At 42.6% G+C, this 18,205-nt stretch overlaps 1 protein-coding gene across 6 annotated transcripts in view; it reads right to left on the reverse strand.

Moving 5' to 3' along the window:
• Positions 1–4,916: 4,916 nt before the first annotated feature.
• The window catches only part of EPHA5 (EPH receptor A5), a 292,850-nt gene continuing 279,561 nt past the window's right edge, over positions 4,917–18,205 (reverse strand). For 4 of the 6 annotated variants that reach the window (XM_067556908.1, XM_067556907.1, XM_067556905.1 and 1 more), the window contains one exon: positions 4,917–6,162. In XM_067556908.1, coding sequence (XP_067413009.1) covers positions 6,057–6,162 — 106 coding nt within the window. In that variant the 3' untranslated portion in view covers positions 4,917–6,056. Of the gene's footprint in view, positions 6,163–16,576; positions 16,992–18,205 lie in introns of those variants that run through there. The other 2 variants (XM_067556910.1, XM_067556906.1) reach the window with 1 other exon arrangement.

Below are 18,205 nucleotides of genomic sequence, written 5' to 3' on the forward strand. Positions count from 1 at the left end.
TGATCCATATCTGGATGTCATTGTTATTCAAAGATTTTTTATTTTTATGAAAAAATATAAAATTTTGTATCTTACACTACAAAAACATGTACACAAACAAAATGCACATAGAGCATCAAAGGAAAAATGAAAATAAAAGGAAATAAATACAGCAATGCTAAGCCTTCTATGAGTTAAAACTCCAATGCAGGGAATCAAACTTAATGCAAATTGGGGCAGCATTTAACAGAAGACCTCTGAGTCCCCACCCACCTGCACTAAGGGATTTAGATGGACATATTAATAAAGAACTCGAAACTAAATGTTATTCTCAGACTGCTATCGATGTATTTCACACACTTCTTAATAACTAATTTCAAAACTACAGCAGTCTAAGGAGTCACAATTTTTTGACTACTGGGACTTCTACATTTTTATATTCAACACTGAATAGACACAACTTTTTCTCCTTCGTCATATTTTTTGTTAACATATAGAAGGAATAAATAAAATTTACAGCTGATTTATTTTCATTAGTCTTTTTCTTTTAATAATTAGATAACTTCTCCAAATATTAAATGGTGGTCATGCTAAACAAGAAGTGCGCTTAGAAAGACTTCCTCCTTCAGAGATGAAAAAGAATGTTATGAAAAGAATGTTCATATCTACCAGTCCTTTTGAAATATTCCCTTACAATTAGCAGCAAAATTTACTGAAAAAAGTAATCTATGTAACCATTTGGTCTACTGAGTTGGAAAAACAAACCACTTTGACTTACCCTAGGTATATACTCTACCGTACAGCTAACAATTTAATTCTGATGATCAAACTTCACCATCTTAATGTAGGTAACATTTCCATTTTTATTTCAGGTTTTAATCTCTGGTGCACGACTAGCAAGGATAGCTAACTACAGTACTTTGCTTTTTTACCCTTTATGCCTAGGAAGAGCAAAACCAGAAAAATAATATTGTGACCTCATTCTACTGCATGACAATATATACAATATTCCATTTCTAATAACAGAGTTAATCTATTTTCATTTGCTACCCTTTCTTGTATAATAATGAAAAATACCTTCCAAAGGTAAATTTCTCTACTTGTGCTTTGTATGATATCCCAACTCTGCTAATGTAAAATAGAGATACGTTGACTAAGATTTTAGACTGCAATTTTCACAGGGACCTAAGGGAGTTAGGTGCCTAGGCCTATATCATCAAAATTACTTAGATGCCTAACTCCCATTGAAATCAAATCCCCTTTGGGGATCTGGGCTTAAGTCCCTTAGCCTCTTTTGAAAATTCCAACTTAAAAAATGTGTGCCTAAGGTTTGGATGCACAATCCATATTTAGGTGACTAAATGAATGGCTTGGTTTTCCAATGTGCTGAACACTCAGCAGCTCCTCTCTGGCTACAAAAGGAATCTTGGCTTCACTTTGGAAATTTAGGCCACTTATTTAGGCACCTAAATCCAGATGTAGGTCCCCTTTTTCAAACATCTTGGTCCATTTTTTTTCATTCATTAACAGAGTCTACTACAAACAGATTTGGAGCGACGTAAGTGCTTGAATTAAATATAAAAGGGATTATTTATTTATTTAAAGAATTAAGAAAGGGTGCCTAGTCTATTTACAAATGCAATCTGGTTCTGGCCATTCCTTTTTCTACTAGTTAACTATAAAGATATTCTGAAGGCTGGTCCAACAGATGGTAATTGATTGAATTGTTCTTAAAAGGTAATTCTCCCCTTCATGTTGTAAATCCCCAAAACACTGTATATGCATTTGAAAAACGCAAATGGCCAAGGGAATTTTGTTTTAAAATCCCACAAAATAGAACAAAACCAAACTTCTCTTTGCATTTTATAATATACTCCTAATATACTCTGTCAGTTAACAAGTGACTGAAGAGAACAGGCAGAACAGAGGATAGGAGCTGGAAGTTGCTAATAAAAACCTCTCCAAGTACAGCTGATTGATGCAAGAAGCAACTGAAGAATTCCTCCAGAAAAAAACAAGTTGTTGTGTCTGTCTTCCTATGGATTATTTTACAAAGCACTGCAGGCAGGAAGACACAAAAAAATCTCACAATAGTTCCCCTGACAGCATTAATAATGTTATTTATTATTTGACAAATCTCCTTTATGTGCTGCAATTGTTATGTCTCGATTTGTTTTTTTGTCTTTGTGGCCCAGTGACTGGCAAAATAAAACAACAGGACAAGAAATCACACAATCAAGATTTGTCAAACCATCCCCTCTGGTTTGCGCCTTGCTGCATCTCAGGAAAGCTCCCTGTACAAGTTGTCTCTTTTTTTTCCATTTCTCACATTTGAAGATGAATTTGATACCTTTCCAACTGGGATAGGTCCAAGGGTGAACACGTAGGAAGAAAGCATTTCTTCACTCCTTGTCCAGATACATGTGACTTCTTCCTACATCTGTTCACCCCTGGACCTCTCATCAATTGCAAAGGTACCATATCTCACTGAGAAGTAACTAACACGTCTAGAAGGAAGATGGGTTTTTAGGTGTGCACTTTTATACTAAACAAGTTTGCAGGAAATTCTCAGATGTACCAAAGGGAGGAGGAGTACAAAGCCCATTGAAAATCTTTCTTTGCGAGAGATTTTGTTTTATTAGAAGCTGCTATTTGTATTGGGGAATTTGAGGAAGTATAAAATGACGAGATGTTTAATAACAACTGAAATGGTATTCAGATACTTGCTCCTGAGTGAGTAGACTGGGGGGAGGGAAGTGCGGAGGGCGCCCTCTATTTTAAGCTATAGGTTAGATGCTTTTTAATTCCAGAGGTGAAGAAGGGAAAGGAAAATATGTTGGTACCATCTTCAAGAAAGAATGCTGCAAGATGCTATCCAGCCCACATAAAAAACTAGTATTCCCTAGAATTAAAAATTAATTAATTAAAACTAATTAATTAATTAAAACTAATTAAAAATATCTGCATCATTTGAGCAAGTCTTTCAATCCCTATCTTTATCAGAGTCTTTTTTCTTAAAACATCTATGGGCCTACTACAGTGAATTGGATAATTCCATCTACAGCGAACTACCATGAAAATCCCTCATTGTTTCAGGATGGGATTTCAATGGGAGCTGGGTGCCTAACTCCCAGAGGCTCCTTTGAAAACCCCAGCCCCCCATGCTTTACAATCAAGTTACAGTCAAATTCTGGCCAGAGCAATGTTGTTCTTTAAACAAATGACTCCCCTACTATAGGATTCCACTGTGTTTATCAAATTCAGTGCATTTCTCCTTCTGCTCCTGCATGCTGTGTATGCTTTGTGACAGAACGGGGGAGATAATATTTTTTAATGGACCAACTTCAGTTGGCAGAAGAGAAAAGCTTTTGAGCTACACAGAGTTCTTCTTCAGGTCTGGCTTTGAATGGCTTGGAAACTTTTTCTCTTCCCCCAACTGAAGTTGGTCCATTAAAAATATTACCTCACCCACCTTCTCTCTCCAACATGGCCACAACAATGCAAAGACTCAAACTGTAACCTCCTTCTTGTATTAGGAACTCCATTTTGTATGATGTGCTGGAACGCAAGCCTGACCTTACTCAGGACAAGCTTATTGAATCGTATAGCAGATCATCACCCTGCCCAGGAAAGCTGCTTGACATCTTGTTGAAGGACCATCAGGAGAAACCATTAATAGGGCAATTGAGGGCCATCCACTTTGATTGTCTCTCAACTGCCGGCTCGATGGAAGGATGGTTTTTCTACACTAGGGCCTGTGGAGGGCAAGGGATAAGCTCTCCAGCGCAGCACATGGATGAAGGAGACAGAAAGTGAACTCAAGACAAGAAGGGGTGCTGCTCTGAGCTGGGGGCTGACCATTGCCATAGCACTGAAGACTTGGTGGAACAAGAGGGCTGGAAAGAGACTGCCCAACCTGAAGCACTGACGGACCACAGGCTCCCAGAAGAGGAGAGATCAGACTAGTGGAGAACTCAGGACTTTGTTATTTTTCGATGCTCTGTAACTGCAGTGCTTTGAAGAGTAAAGTTTCTGTGATTAAGATGTTTCTTGGCCAAGCCTGTGTTCCCTGCTTTCCTGCCATGTTGCCCTTTAAGGGGTTAACCACTTACCCCAGAGAGCCCACAGCCTCAGTGGGGCTCTGGGTGAGCCTATGTAAGCAACTGTGGGGCTCGGAAGGTCAGAGGCAATGGTTTTATTGTCTAGGGAGGTGGACTGATGAGCCAAGGAAGGTGTGGGAGATCCAGAGCTAGAAACAGTGACTAGTCTCTCCCCAGACACAGTTGGCTTGGAAAGATGGGGGACCCTGAGACTAAGTCCATTTGCAGCAGACTGGTGACAGTACACAGGGGCGCTGAGTCATGTTGTAATGTGCTTTTCTGTCTGTTATTCTCAGTCTTGAATAGATGAGATGCACTGGGTTTATTGCATCTTCCTACCACTTTGAGTAAGAACTTCAGAAAGGCAAATTTTTCCTACCTCCCACAGACACAATATACTAAATTATGTAATATAATGAGGATTGCAGTTACGATATTAGCTCTTGATTCAATGTGGTGCCTAAGCGCACACCTAATTTTAAGCATGAGAGTAGCACAATGGAATTGCATATATGCATAGGTCCCTGGCTGAACAATGGACTTAAATATCAGTCAACATGGCAGAACGCCTGATCAGAATGGGAGGAAAACTCTGGCCCCAATTATATTGCCTTTGTCATCATTACAGGGCTGTCTCTCTATCTGACTTTCTGTGGAAGTGCTGCAATAGAAATGATTGTAAAGGGTTAATACTTAAAGATCAACTCTCAGTGCCCTGCATGAGGGTTTAACTATCTTAATGGGAAGCAGAGAAGTGAAATGCCTCTGAAAGTGCACCCTTTGGTGTCAATTTCACTTGAAAAGATATCTTCTTGGTTTCACTTAAGTGAACTTGTGAAAGTGGAGCAAGATGAACAACTACAAGGGATATACACTGTCACAGATATTACTAAATGACTTCACATGCCGAAGAGGACACATTTACTTTTAAGAGGGATGGGTATTTTGGGGGGAGATTTTCCAAGGTAGAAAGGGAAGTAGGTACCCAACTGCCCTTGAAAGCCAATGTGAGTTGGGTGCCTTGCTCTCATTTATCCTTTTGAAATCTTTCCCTTAATAGCCATAGTTTATGTGGAACTAGGGGAGGAAACAGCTTTTATTGAACTGCACTCTTGTTACCTCACATATGTAATTAAAACTCCTGAAAGCTTTGTTTTTATATGTCGTTAGAACCAAACAGCAGCAAAAATACAAGCCAAGTGGTAGCAGAAAACAACCAAAAACAAACCAACCAAAAACAAAGCTAAACAATAAATCTTGTACCGGGGCGTGTAACAAACTGTACAGTATATACATATTAATCATGTATTCATTTCACAGAAGAGCAAATTAAAGGGAACTTTATAACACGAGGGGGGGAATATACACCCTGTATTGAATTTGCCACTGAACAAGCAACATGTTTATACACTAGTCTCTATAACTTAACGCTGTGTAACAGCATTTTTTAATTTACAAAACAAAATATCTATCAAGAAATAATCTAATCATATTGCTCTTCAATACACTTCTGTAGACAATTAAAGACTTGTAGTAAACTTCAGTAAACTGCAGCTTTTGTTAGCCCATGAATGGCTACAAAACTTTTCCATTCAAGTAAGTCCTTGGAAGTATTAACATGTGCTGCCATAATTCTGTATATAAAGGTGCTATATATATATATATTTTCCATGTATAGACAAAGTGTGGTGGGAAGGCTTGTTCTTGTTGTTGCTGAAGCATAAGAAAATGGTTAACCTCATGTGCAGTAGATCCATTTCCATGCATGTTACATTTACTTCATGAATATGAAGACACAAATAGGAGGAAAAGGAGAATTTTAGTCAAACACTGATTATAAATTGTGTGGCAGAGTTCAATGTTCTTCAGTTATAGAAATAACCGACTTTCCCTTTTTTTCTTTTTGTTATAATCAATCTCAGGGCTAGTTTACAAAGTGCAGGGTTGGTCACTTGAGGAAGTGACTTTAAAACCAAGTTACAATGGCACCATCCCATTCACCAACTGGACCTTCATCTCTTGAAGGCTGTTCATTATCTTCTTCTGGTGACCCACAAGTGTCACGCCAAGTCGCCTCAAATCCCTGTGTGAAGAAAGCACACATTGGTTCTATAGGGCAGATCTCAGTATTTAATAACTTCTATGTGCAGTAGTGAGGTAGTAATACTAACACCTCACTCTTACCATATATGGATCTCAGAGTGCTTCACAAAGGAGGTATCATTAGCCTTTTTTTTTTAAACAGATGGGGACATCTCAGGCCCCAAGAAGTGTAGTGATTTGCCAAGGACATATAGCAGGCCACGTCTAGAATCCAATATCACAGTCTAGTGCACTATCCTTCACTTCCTAAGGAGCTTAAATAAGAATTTAGGAGCCCAACTTTGGTCTCCTCATTTTGAAAATGTTGGTCCTAATTGTGTAAATGTGAAACATCTGACTTCAACGCCTCACCAGGCAAGACCATTTCCTATTGCTGATGTTCCTAGCAGATTCTGGTGAATACATCAAATGCGGGTATAGCCTCTAGCTTTAATTTTCACATCAGATTGGCGAGCCAAAACTTTATTCCTTTTATCAAACACATATAGACGTGTCTCGTGCATGAGAACGCTGAAGGATACACTGGTTATAAAAATCAGCCTCTGAACCAAGCTGTTTCTCTTGATACATGTACTAGTCAAACCCCAAGTGGGCTCATTTATACCACAGGAGTAATTCAGCACCCTAGGGAGATCCAGTTGAGATTTCAGAGTCCTTGCGAAACACCTCCCAGTCTGGGTGACAGACTTTTGGGGCTCATTGGAACTACTGTAACAAGTTAGGCAGACACAAACGACAAGGCTCAAGATAATCCACTGGCAGTGTATTGGGTTGGGAGGCTGTTGAATGAACCGTGCTTGGTTCTTGGGAAATTCTGTGGTACAAAGATTTGGTTGCTTGTCTCCACCAGTAGGTGCCAGGGTTAAGCAAAGGAAAGTACTTTTTTACCAAAAAGTGAATTAAACATTACAGATCGTATTGGGACTTCATATTTTCTTAAAGAGAACAATTTGAACGGGGAATTCTGCGGTAAAAATGATGCTAGTTATTATTTATGCTAATGTTTAGGGAAGAAAGGATCGGGTCAGGTGTATTTATGTATCTGACATAAGACAATGTGATAGTTAGATAGATAGATAGATAGTTCTTATCAGTGGTTATGAATGGATGAGAGCCCTTATTCCCAAGATTTCCTAGGTGAGGAACTCCAGAGTTCAACCTGTGGAGTGCCTTCTAAATCAGGTCTAGAGGAATTAATGTAGCAATTTTGACAAGATAAGAGTTCTTCTAATTTCCCCTTTCCTACATGCACATAACTCACTGTTGGTGCCAATGGGAGTTTCGTGAGCAACTAGGATGGAATTTTCAAAAGTGCCCAAGTGATTTGGGAGCCCTGAAAATCATTGGGACTTCTGCTCAGGAGCTTTTGAAAATCTCTCCCGTCGAGAAAAATGCTGATCATTGTGGCAGCCAGTTTCTCCAAAGAGCTCAGCATCCAGCAGGTCCCAAAACTTGGCTACTTCCCTCAGGTGCCTAAATGGGAGCTGAGCTATTTTGAAAATCTGACCCTGGGTATTCTATGTTCAATACTCAGACTGTTTCTCACAGACTGTTTTGTATACAGAACAATCCAGGGCTGACATGGGTATTTTAACAAGGAACCCTGTCCAAGGGAAACCTAGATCTGTCCTCCACAGACTGACAAATTTTCAGCCTTTTGACTTGGAACAAGCCTGCATTTTTGCTCTCGGCAAAGCACTTTGTTCAGTTACACTGCCCTCCTTCAGCTGGTGCACTAGATGCCTTAAGGAACTCATAGCCTCTGCCCAGAGTGACAGAGGTCAGTGAACCACAACTGCATGCTCATTATTTGGAACTTCTAAAGGCTGCAAAAGTGTCTAACTTTTTCTTAGCCAGATCTTTCATTTCGGCCTCCACTGAATTGTAAAAATGGTTCATCAAGCGACACAGAAATCTTAATAATGAAGGAACAGGTGGGACTTCCATTGCAATAGGTGATTTATTTTATGTACACAGAACAGCTGGCAATTTACACCAGAAATAGGATGGCAGGCCCAGATTTTTAAAAAAGACTCAAGACCACCTCCCCATTTTTTTTTCAATTGGAGCTGTTGGATACCAAGAACATTTGAAAATCCAGACGCTTCATTTTGAGGTGCCTAAAATGAGAGCTGTACTTTTCTGAAAATCTGGCCCCAAATATTTAATACACTTATAGTTTCTCTGGTGGTATCACTCTGCTATTGTCACGCTATGCAGACGAGCCAGCCTGAAAAGTTAGGGTGGGTTTGCATCCACATGCAGTTCTATTAATCAAATATTAAAAGTCCCTCAGAAACTGGAGTAGCAGGTGGTTTCCTTTTCCTAAAGCCAGTTCAGAATTTTTTATACTTACTGCCCTGCTCTTTTCCCTTGCCAGAACATATCCTGCGTAACCCAATATACCTCTTGTGAATGCATCATTGATTAAAAAGAGAAAGAGAGACTGGAAAAAATAGAGGAGTTTCCAGTTTCAGTGTATAAGCTAGTCACCATGGGATCTACTGTATTAATCAAATATTGGGCTAAAGGGTCCTGACCCTGCCATGAAGCCATTGGACATGACTGTGGGTCATGCCTGCACAGGGGAGAGATGTCATGGGGCACCTCCATCTGCACAGGGTGTGACCACGAGCCCTCTGGAGAAAGCAGTCCATGCTCTTCTTTATAAATCACCATAGCTCTATTGAAATTTTCCTTCCTAGTGCCCCAGTGCATTATAGCTATTTGAAAAGTTGTTAGGAAGGGTAGCATTAAGGCAGAGCAGGGGAAGAGGAGGTTAGTTACCTGTAACTGGAGGCTCTTCAGGATGTGTGGTCCCTATCTTTATTCCACTGAGGGTTTATGCATGCCTACTGGAGGCAGATAATATGAAAGTAGTTGTGTCCATTGATCCATGCATGTTCCCTTGCTTCACCTCATTGTTACGTCCGAGGCAATAAAGGGAAGGGTGGACTGACTGCATCTCTAGTTCCTTCTCCATCACAAATCAAAAAGATCTGCAGCAGAGGGGAAGGAAGGTAGGAAATGGAATACAGATAGGAACCACATATCTCAAAGAATCTCCAGTTACAGGTAAGTAACCTCTTCTTCTTCGAGTGATGGTCCCTATTGTATTCCAATGAAGGTTATTAGCAAACAGTACTTAGACAGGAGGAGGGTGCAAGGAAGATGAGGGAACTGTGGAATGGAGAACAGCTGAGCCGAATGAGGAAAGTTCAGAGAGTTCTCCACCAAGACGTAGTGTGAAGAGAAGGTATGCACCAAATTCCATGTGGCCACCCTACATATGTCTCCAAGTGGTACATTGCAGAGGGTGGCCATAGTTGATGCCTGGGCTTTTGAATGGACTCTCACTCCAAGGGATGGAGGCAGTCCTGACAACTGATAGCAGCGTGTAATATAACCCAAAATTCACTTGGAAATTCTGAGTGTGGAGAATTCCTGCCCCTTAATCTTCTCAGCTATAGCGCTAAACAATCTAGGGCACTTCCTTATCAGTCTTGTCTTCTGTGGGTAGAAGGCCAAGGTCCTCTGGACGTTGAAGGAGTGAGGGTATCGCTCTTCTGCTGTGGTATGAGGCTTTGGAAAGAAAACAAAAAAAGTGAATGGATTGGTTGAGATGAAACCAGAATACAACTTTCGGTAGAAACTTGGGTTGTAGGTGCAGCAAGACTTTGTTCTTATCGAATGTAGTGAAAGGGGGTGGGGTCCGTCTTCATGGCCCCAAGTTCACCTACCCTTCTTACGGAAGCAATAGCTACTAGGAAGGCAACTTTCTTGAAAAGGAGGGACATAGAGCATGAAGCCAGAGGCTCAAAAGATGGTTTCATTAAGCCAATAGAACAAGGTGGAGGTCCCGCAGGGGAGCGATATGTTGTATGGGTGGGAATGTCCTGAGAAGACCTTTCCAAGACTCGGTAGTCAACGCATGTGTAAATATGGAATGTCTTTCCATGGGAGAGTGGAAGGTGCTACTGACCATTATATGGACATTGAAAGAATTGAGGGTGAGCCCCAACATCATCAAGGATAGGAGGTAGTCCACAGGAAGAGGAATGTCACTTCCTCAGGGAAAAGCCCTTTCTTCTGGGCCCAGGAGGTGAAGTGCTTCCACTTGGCCCAATAGGAACACCTCATGGAGTCTTTCCTGTTGCGCAAAAGGATGTCTTGCACTGCTGATGAACACTCCCATTCTAGAAAAGATGCCCATCCAAATGCCAAGCTCTGAGGTGAAGCATGTGTGTGTGGTTCGGGATGTCTGATTCTGCCACTGTGTTGCGTGAGCAGCTCCGGGAAAGGGGGTAGGGGAAGTGGGTGACAGGCCAACATATGGTGAAGTTTGGGAAACCAAAACTTGTGCATCGAGAACAGGGCCATCAGGATAACAGTGGCCCTCTGTTGCTTGACCTTGTGGAGGACTTGTGGGAGGAGTGGAAGAGGGGAGAAGATCTAGTTGATCTGGTCCGACCAATGGAGGATGAAGACATTGCCTGGAGAGTGAATACCGACACCCTGCCTTGAGCCATATGTGCTTCATTTGTTGTCGGTGTGGGAGACAAAGAGGTCTCTGGTCAGAGTTCCTCATTGGCTGAAGATGTCATTTACCACAGAGTCATGAAGCTTTCACTTGTGATCAGTGACGAATCTTCTGCTGAAAGAGTCTGCAATCACATTCTGAGTCCCCAGAACATAGGCTGCCAACAACAGGATCATGTGGGCAATGTACCAATCCCACAGATGGACCGCTTCCACACATAGAGCAGTCATCATCATGCCACCTTGTTTGTTAATGTAATAGATGATGGTGGTGTTGTCCAACATGATAAGAGCGAATGGATGGGAGAAATGCTTGACATGCTTGTATCATCTGGCAATCTAGAATGTTGATGTGCATCCTGGATTCCCAAGAGGCCCATGTCCCTTGCATCTTGTGATCTGCTATGAACGCTCCCCATCCTGTGAGGGACGCGTCCATTATGATCTTCCTGTCTGGAGAGGATGGGAGGAAGGGGTCCCTGTACAAACCTGCCACGTACAAATATCCACCACTGGAGGGAAGAGAGCACCTCATGGGGGGGCTGACAGCATAAGGTCCATGGCATGTCACGTGGGTGAGTAAACCTTCTGGAGCCACATCAGTAGGCAGCAAAGGTGGAGAAGAATGAAGGTGGTGACATATGTGCAGGCTGCCATCTGGCCAAGAAGGGATAAGCTAGTCCTGACTGGGACAGACAGATTTTTAACTACCCGTTTTACTGCAGTTCCTGCAGAGTCTGCAACCTGTCCCTTGGTAGGTAAGCTCTGGCTGTGACTGAATTGATGCAGGCCCCTATGAAGCCTAGGGACTGTGTGGGAATCCAAGTTGATTTTTCAATGTTGACGCTGACTCCCAAGGAAGAAAGGAGTCTAAGCAACATGGAGGTCAAGATAAGAGCTTTGTTTCTGGATCATGCTTCTAGTAGCCAGTCGTTGAGACAGGGGAATGTAAGGACCCTGGAGCACCTGAGGTGGGCTGCCACTACAGAGAAAACTTTGGTGAAGACCCAAGAAACAGGGGTGAATCCAAATGGTAGGACCTGTACTGAAAATGCTAAGGGCCCATCGTGAACCTCAAGAATCTTCTGTGGGTTGGATGAATGTCTATGTGAAAATAGGCATCCTGCACATCAAGAGCCATAAAAAATATGCATTTTTCTAGTGACTGTATGATGGCTGCTAAAATGACCATATGACACTTGGGCTTGTGGATGAAGTGGTTGAAGTGGTGGAGATCCAGGATTAGTCTCCACCTATCCTTCTTCTTGGACACCAGAAAGTAAGCTAAATAGAACCCGGTGCCCTAATAGGAATGCACTCGATCACTCTCCTTTGTAATAAGAAGTCTACTTCTAGGGCAAGAATGCTGTCATGAGAGTGGTCCCTGAAAAGGGATTGGGGCGGGGGATGTGGATGAGATAGCATAGTGAATTCGATTGTATAACCATAGCGAATGACATCCAGGACCCACTTGTCTGCTGTTATCACACTCCAAACTGGTAAAAAGAGTGCTAGACAACCTCCAAAGGGAATGTGTTGGTTGCATGGCAGTAGGCACGATGGTGGTTCATGGTTCTCTAGTGTAACTCAGAAATACCATTTCTGAGAGGTTTGAACGTGAGATGATGAAGATTGCAAAGTTGGGCCCAGATGTTGGGATCATTGGGTCTTCTGCTGCTTATGCTTATGAAAAGGTTCCTATGATCTCTGGTAAAAGAACTGGGAAGTCCTGAACCACTGAGTAGGTGGTGGGTGGTAGAATTTCCGCGTAGGTGCAGGTGTATCAATACCCAGCGATTGCGGTGTGGTTCTGGAATCCTTGATGGAGTAGAGGGAATCATCAATCTTCAGATTAAAAAGGAACAACTCATTGAAAGGGAGGTCCTCAATGGTATTTTGCACCTCTCTGGGGAAACTGCATGAGCCACGATTTTCTCCGCATAACAATGCCATGACCATAGAGTGCAACAAGGTAGTTGCATCATCTACAGCCGACTATAGGCCCATTCTTGCCATCAGTTTGCCCTCCTCCAAGATAGATTGGAAACATACTTGAGCTTGCTGAGGCAGCTTTTCAGGAAAGTCCTCCAACTTTCCAGAGCTGAGGAAGTCATATTTGGCTAGCAAAGCCTGGTAGTTTGAAATTCAAAATTGGAAGCTAGCTAAAGAGAAGACCTTGCGTCCCAGTAAGTTTAAGTGTTTTCCCTCCTTATCCCGATGGGGTGGAGTGTGGGTGTTGCTGTCTGGACTGTTCCATTGCTACTTGAACCACAAGGGAATTGGGTGGGGGAGTGTTGAGAAAACAAACTTCGACCTCTTAGCCCGGTACATATTATCTCTTCTGGTAGGTATGCAAGTAGCCAGGATATGCCAAACAGTTCAAGCTGGTTGGAGAATGCCATTTTTCATTGTTAGACCAACTCTGCTTGGTAACAAGGAAGGAAGGATGTCCAGGAGCTGATGCTGCTTATCTTGTACTTCCTCCAGTGGAATTTGAAGGTCAGCATCTACCCTTCACAGGAGTTCTTGGAATTGCCAAAAATCATTTGGAGGTGGTGGGGAGGCTGAGGTTACTTCAACATCTGGAAAAGGACAATGGGAAATGCTCTTGCTCCAGCAGTACTGTCGGAACCTAAATGAGTGGTTTGTCTTCCATAACCACTTCAGAGCACCTGCTTGAGGGCTCCCTGAACAGGCATGGGGTGAAGCCTCCCTTACTGAATGGGCAGGTTCCAAGAGTGGGTACTGAGGCCAGGATCCCCAATAAGGCCAGCAGGATGGATCCAGTGGATGCTTCAGAGGGTCCCATGGTGATGGAAACCAGTAACCTCCCTGCTACTGAAGAGGAGCATACTGCCATGATGCTGGTGGCCCTTTCAGGTACCCGTACCGCAGGTATGGAATTGGCAACCCTTGTGGTCTATCAGAATCCTCCAGTGACAAGTACTCAGATCCCAGTTCCGAGGGTGGGACCATCAGAGCTGGTGGAAGCATGAAAACCATAGGAGGATGAGTCACAGTGTGACTTGACTGCAGTAAGTCCTGGATAGGAGAGTGGACCTCCCTAAATGCAGATAGAGGAGGAAGGCATGGAGATCTCAGTTCACCTAGGGCAAACAGTTCATGTGATTCCGATACTTCTTCCGATTTCTCTGGTGTTAACAGTACTCATTCCATAGCTGGAACTGGCGCCTGAGCAGGATTGTCCTGGACATGATGGATCCCTTGTCTTAAGGGAGGCCAACACTGAGGGCATGCTTGGCTCGGTGCTTGGTACTGGTGGATTCATCAGTCTGCATGTTTTTTTGTCATGCTTATGCATGCTTATGCATATTGGAACATATCTATGACTGGAACTCATGGTAGTGCATCATCCTTCTTAGGCTTGGAGGAAGACTTACGCACATTCTTCCTTGCCTCCTAACTAGGGCCTAGCATGGGGTCCGTAGCGGTGGTACCAGTGGAGCTGGATTCGATCTCTGCAGCCGGAGGTGCAATCCTGGATTTCTCAGGCCAATGTACATGAGGTTTCCCCGGCTTGGTTCCAACTGAGGCCTCATGGCAACATCCATAAGGTCCTTCTTGAGGAGGAGTGCACAGCCTTTTCATGTATGGCTTGGGAAGGACTGGCAGATACTGCACCTGGATGAAATATGGACCTTTCCAAAGCAGTAGAGGAAGTGTGGGTGCTCGTCGCAGACTTAGAAGGAATCCGGGCAGGAGGCATAGATCTTGAATCCTGGAATCTTTGGTCAGAGATGAGAGGACGCTAGCAGCTCCAACTTGGCCCATGCTGCAGTGAGAAGGAACTGGATATGTGGCCAGTCTGCCCTGCCCTTTATCGCCTCGAACAAAACTATGAGATGAAGCAAGGGCACATGCGTGGACCAACACAAACGACTATTTTCAAATTCTCCAGCTACATGGTGCACACGCATAAACCCTCAGTGGAGTACAATAGAGACCATCGCTCGAAGAAGAACATCTGTGCCTTATTCAATGTTGACTTGTTCATTACGAGGCCAGTGGTGACATCCTCAAAAGTTCCCAAGGGCTGGTCTATGCTAGCAACTTACATCGGCAGAGCTGCTTCTCTCAGGTGTGTGAAAATTCCACACCCCTAAGAAACATATATATACCAACCTAACCTCCGGTGTAGACAACTCTAGGTTGATGGACAAATTCTTCCATTGACTTAGCTACTGCCTCTTGGAGATGTGGATTGCCTACGTCAACAGGAGAACCCCTCCCATTGGCATAGGTAATGTCTACACTGAAGCGCTACAGTGGTGTAGCTGCTCTAGCATTTAAAATATAGACAAGCACTAAGAAGCCAAAAGGTATGCCTACCCCGCAATAAAAAACATGTGGCACAGCTGCAGCTGGCCTGGGTCAGTTAACTTCGGGGGCTAAAAATTGTAGTGTAGATGTTCAAGCTCAGGCCAAAGCCTGGGATCTGAAATCTGGTGAGGGGGGGAGGGACTCAGAGCCAGCCTGACTCTGAACGTCGCCATTGAATATTTTAGCCCTGAAACCCAGCCCCACCAGTCTGAGTCAACTGATGCAGGGTCTGAGACTATGCCCCGGGTGGTTTTTATTGCAGTGTCGACCTACCCTAAGTCCCATTTTCAAAACTGATTTAGGCCCTTCAGAGCTACAAAGGGTCTCAGTAGCTTTTGAAAATGGGATTGAGGCGTTTTTTGAAAATATTACCCTAAATCTTCCAAAGGCATGCCCACTCACCTACTCACCCAGGCACATACAGCTACGCACAGGCATCAGACGTTTGTATGTGCAAAAGCCTTACTGGCTTACTTACTAACCATTTGCAAGCCTAGTTATTCACCTTGTGTGCAGTAATGGCACACAAGCTCCTGGGGATTGCGGGTGCATCTGTGCCTGCACACAAGCATTGAGCCTCCACTTTTTAAAATCCATGGCCCAGAGGATCAGTGCAGCTGCCATGTGTATGCCAGTAAGCGTTCTCACCTTCTTCATTTCCTTTCTTTAGTGCACGGTTGACAATGAAAATAAACATGAATACAAAATTGTGTGCTAAAGCAGTGTTAAGGATCTGACTTAAACAGACCAAAGCAAAGGAAATCAGAGCTCAGATTGCTGTTTTGTCCTTAGCTCCTTCCATACAGCAGCACTGGTGGCATGTGCTTTAGGAACCTGTGCTGTCCTGAAAGCCTAGCTCCAAACTTAGTTAGGAACGATGTGGTGGTCTCTTTAACTGTGATATAGCTTATACTTTCATTAATTGAATTCTTATCCTTAAAGATTGGGTAAAAAAAAATCTTTAAAACACTTTATTTAGACACAGTTCTGCTTGTGCACCATGGATCAGATTTTCAAACCCAGGACACCATTGTTGCAAAAGAGCTTAGCTTCCATTTAGTTGAGTGGGCAGATTTCCAGAAATGCTCCCCACCCAGCACCTCACAACCTGGCCACATAACTCAGCTGTATTCCATTTCCCATTTCAGGGCCACACTCTGCCACTCTTTCTCAGGCTGTGTGGTGCCTTAGTCCTATGTAAATCAAAGCGACTGCTTAAGGTACCGCTCAACTTGAGGGGGAGTGAGGGAATTGGATTCTTAGCCTAGGATTTTCAGCAGATACTAAAGGAGTTAGGCTAGAGACTTGTGCATGAAATGAGCATCTTTGTTTTTTAAGAGTTCATCTGCTCTTGTTCACTATTCCCTTCCTGCATCATCATGAGGTCAGATTTGGTTCCTCTGGAAACAATCATAATGTCACAATCTGAAAATTGAGGTTTTAGGGTAAGAAGCAGCAGCAGGAGCAGTTGAACCCTTGAATATTCATCATTCAAATGCCTTTTTAAAAAAAAATTAATACAAAATTTATTTTATTTTATAAGAAAAATTACAATGCAAAGCAACACAACACATATCATTACAAATATTCATAGCTGTTCAATTAATAACAAATCCCCAGATGTCCTGAGATTCAGTAAGTACAGGTTTTTCAAAAGGTACGGGAGAGTAGTCCACATTTCATTAGTAATATGTCCGGTCAAGTGCCAGATTGAGAGTCAAGTCATGGTCTATCTATTCTTGAGTGTTGTCTTGGTAAGGTTATTCTTGCTGTGTATGAAAGAGCTCCAGACACACTCAAAGTCACTAGCTGGTCCACAAGATTAAAGAGCAGGCCTTCTCCAAGCAGCACAGTTTCCTTCAAGTCTGATATCCAGTCGGAAACAGGGGGTGGTGAGTGAGGCTCCACCTTTCACAAGGTGATTCATCCCTTTGCAAGAATTAGAACTAAATGTAGACATCACTCTTTGAACACATTCATTTTCAGGTCTTTGCTTAAGCAGGCAGAGCTCAGGACTTGGGGCGATATTCACTTTAGTGCTTTGGTTTTTAATTTTCCATAATTTATTGCTACCAGGGAGTCGTTTCTGGGACACAAGCATTCATTTGAACCTGGCATTGGTGATAATTGGGATTTTTATTTGATTGATGAGAGGACAAAACAGGATTTTCAAAAGTGATCAGAGATTTCATGGGCCTCCACTTTTGGATGTCCAACTTGAGATGTCCTATTGAGGCCTGGTTTTCTGAAAGCACGGAGCACCTGCTTTCTGAGAATCTGGCCCGTTTATGATGACTCTAGTTGGGCACCCAAACTCACTAGTCACTTTTGAAAATTTTGGCCATAGTCTGAGGGGGCTGTATATTTTTTTCAGTGGAATGTAGAACTGTTCTTTTTATTTCACATTAATTATATTATTCTGTATCATCAGGCAAGGAAGTTCCAGTCCTCTTTCTCGGTCTCCCATACAGGTGGAATTTTGAATCTACAGTTTTACACAGTGTTTGGAGAAAACCTCAGATGTTTTAGAGGATGTTTTACTAGTGTTATCTGGGGAATGAAAACAACTTTCAAATGGTTCTTTTCACCTGATCCCCCCAAGTCCCAGCTCTGGAATATATTGAACAGTTGCCTATATTGACAATGATATGTAACATTTAACCCGAATTCTTATTTGCACTGTACAAAATATTTTGTTGTCCCTTTTTAGGGTAAAAACCCAAAACCCTTATTAACCAGTAACTAACTTTGTTATTGACCAGTAAATAACGTTGTGTGTTCCCAGGTTCATTTTCCTCCCCCAATAACAGTTAAAGGACCTGTGGGATTATAGGATGGATCCACATTAGTAGCCAGATGAGAGTTTCTTTCCTTATTCGAGAAACAGCAGCTCAAATGCTCAGCTGGTGTCAATGAGCCTAGCTTCATTGACTTCAAAGGAGTAATGCTGGTTTACACCAGCTGGGGGATCTAGCCTTAGTCTTTGACAATTTTCATTTTGGCCCATTGAGGTCAATGGAGGTCGCTAATTTACATCAGTGGAGGATCTGGCCCTTTATGTTTTTAACATATATAAAGGGTATCACAGAGTTTTGTTTTGTTTTTTCCAATTAGCCTCTTATCATTTTCTCAAGCACACTATT

Source organism: Emydura macquarii, unplaced genomic scaffold (assembly GCF_026122565.2).
Source record: "Emydura macquarii macquarii isolate MOO-44397 ecotype Brisbane River unplaced genomic scaffold, CSIRO-AGI_Emac_v2 contig_1790, whole genome shotgun sequence".
NCBI lineage: Eukaryota > Metazoa > Chordata > Testudines > Chelidae > Emydura > Emydura macquarii.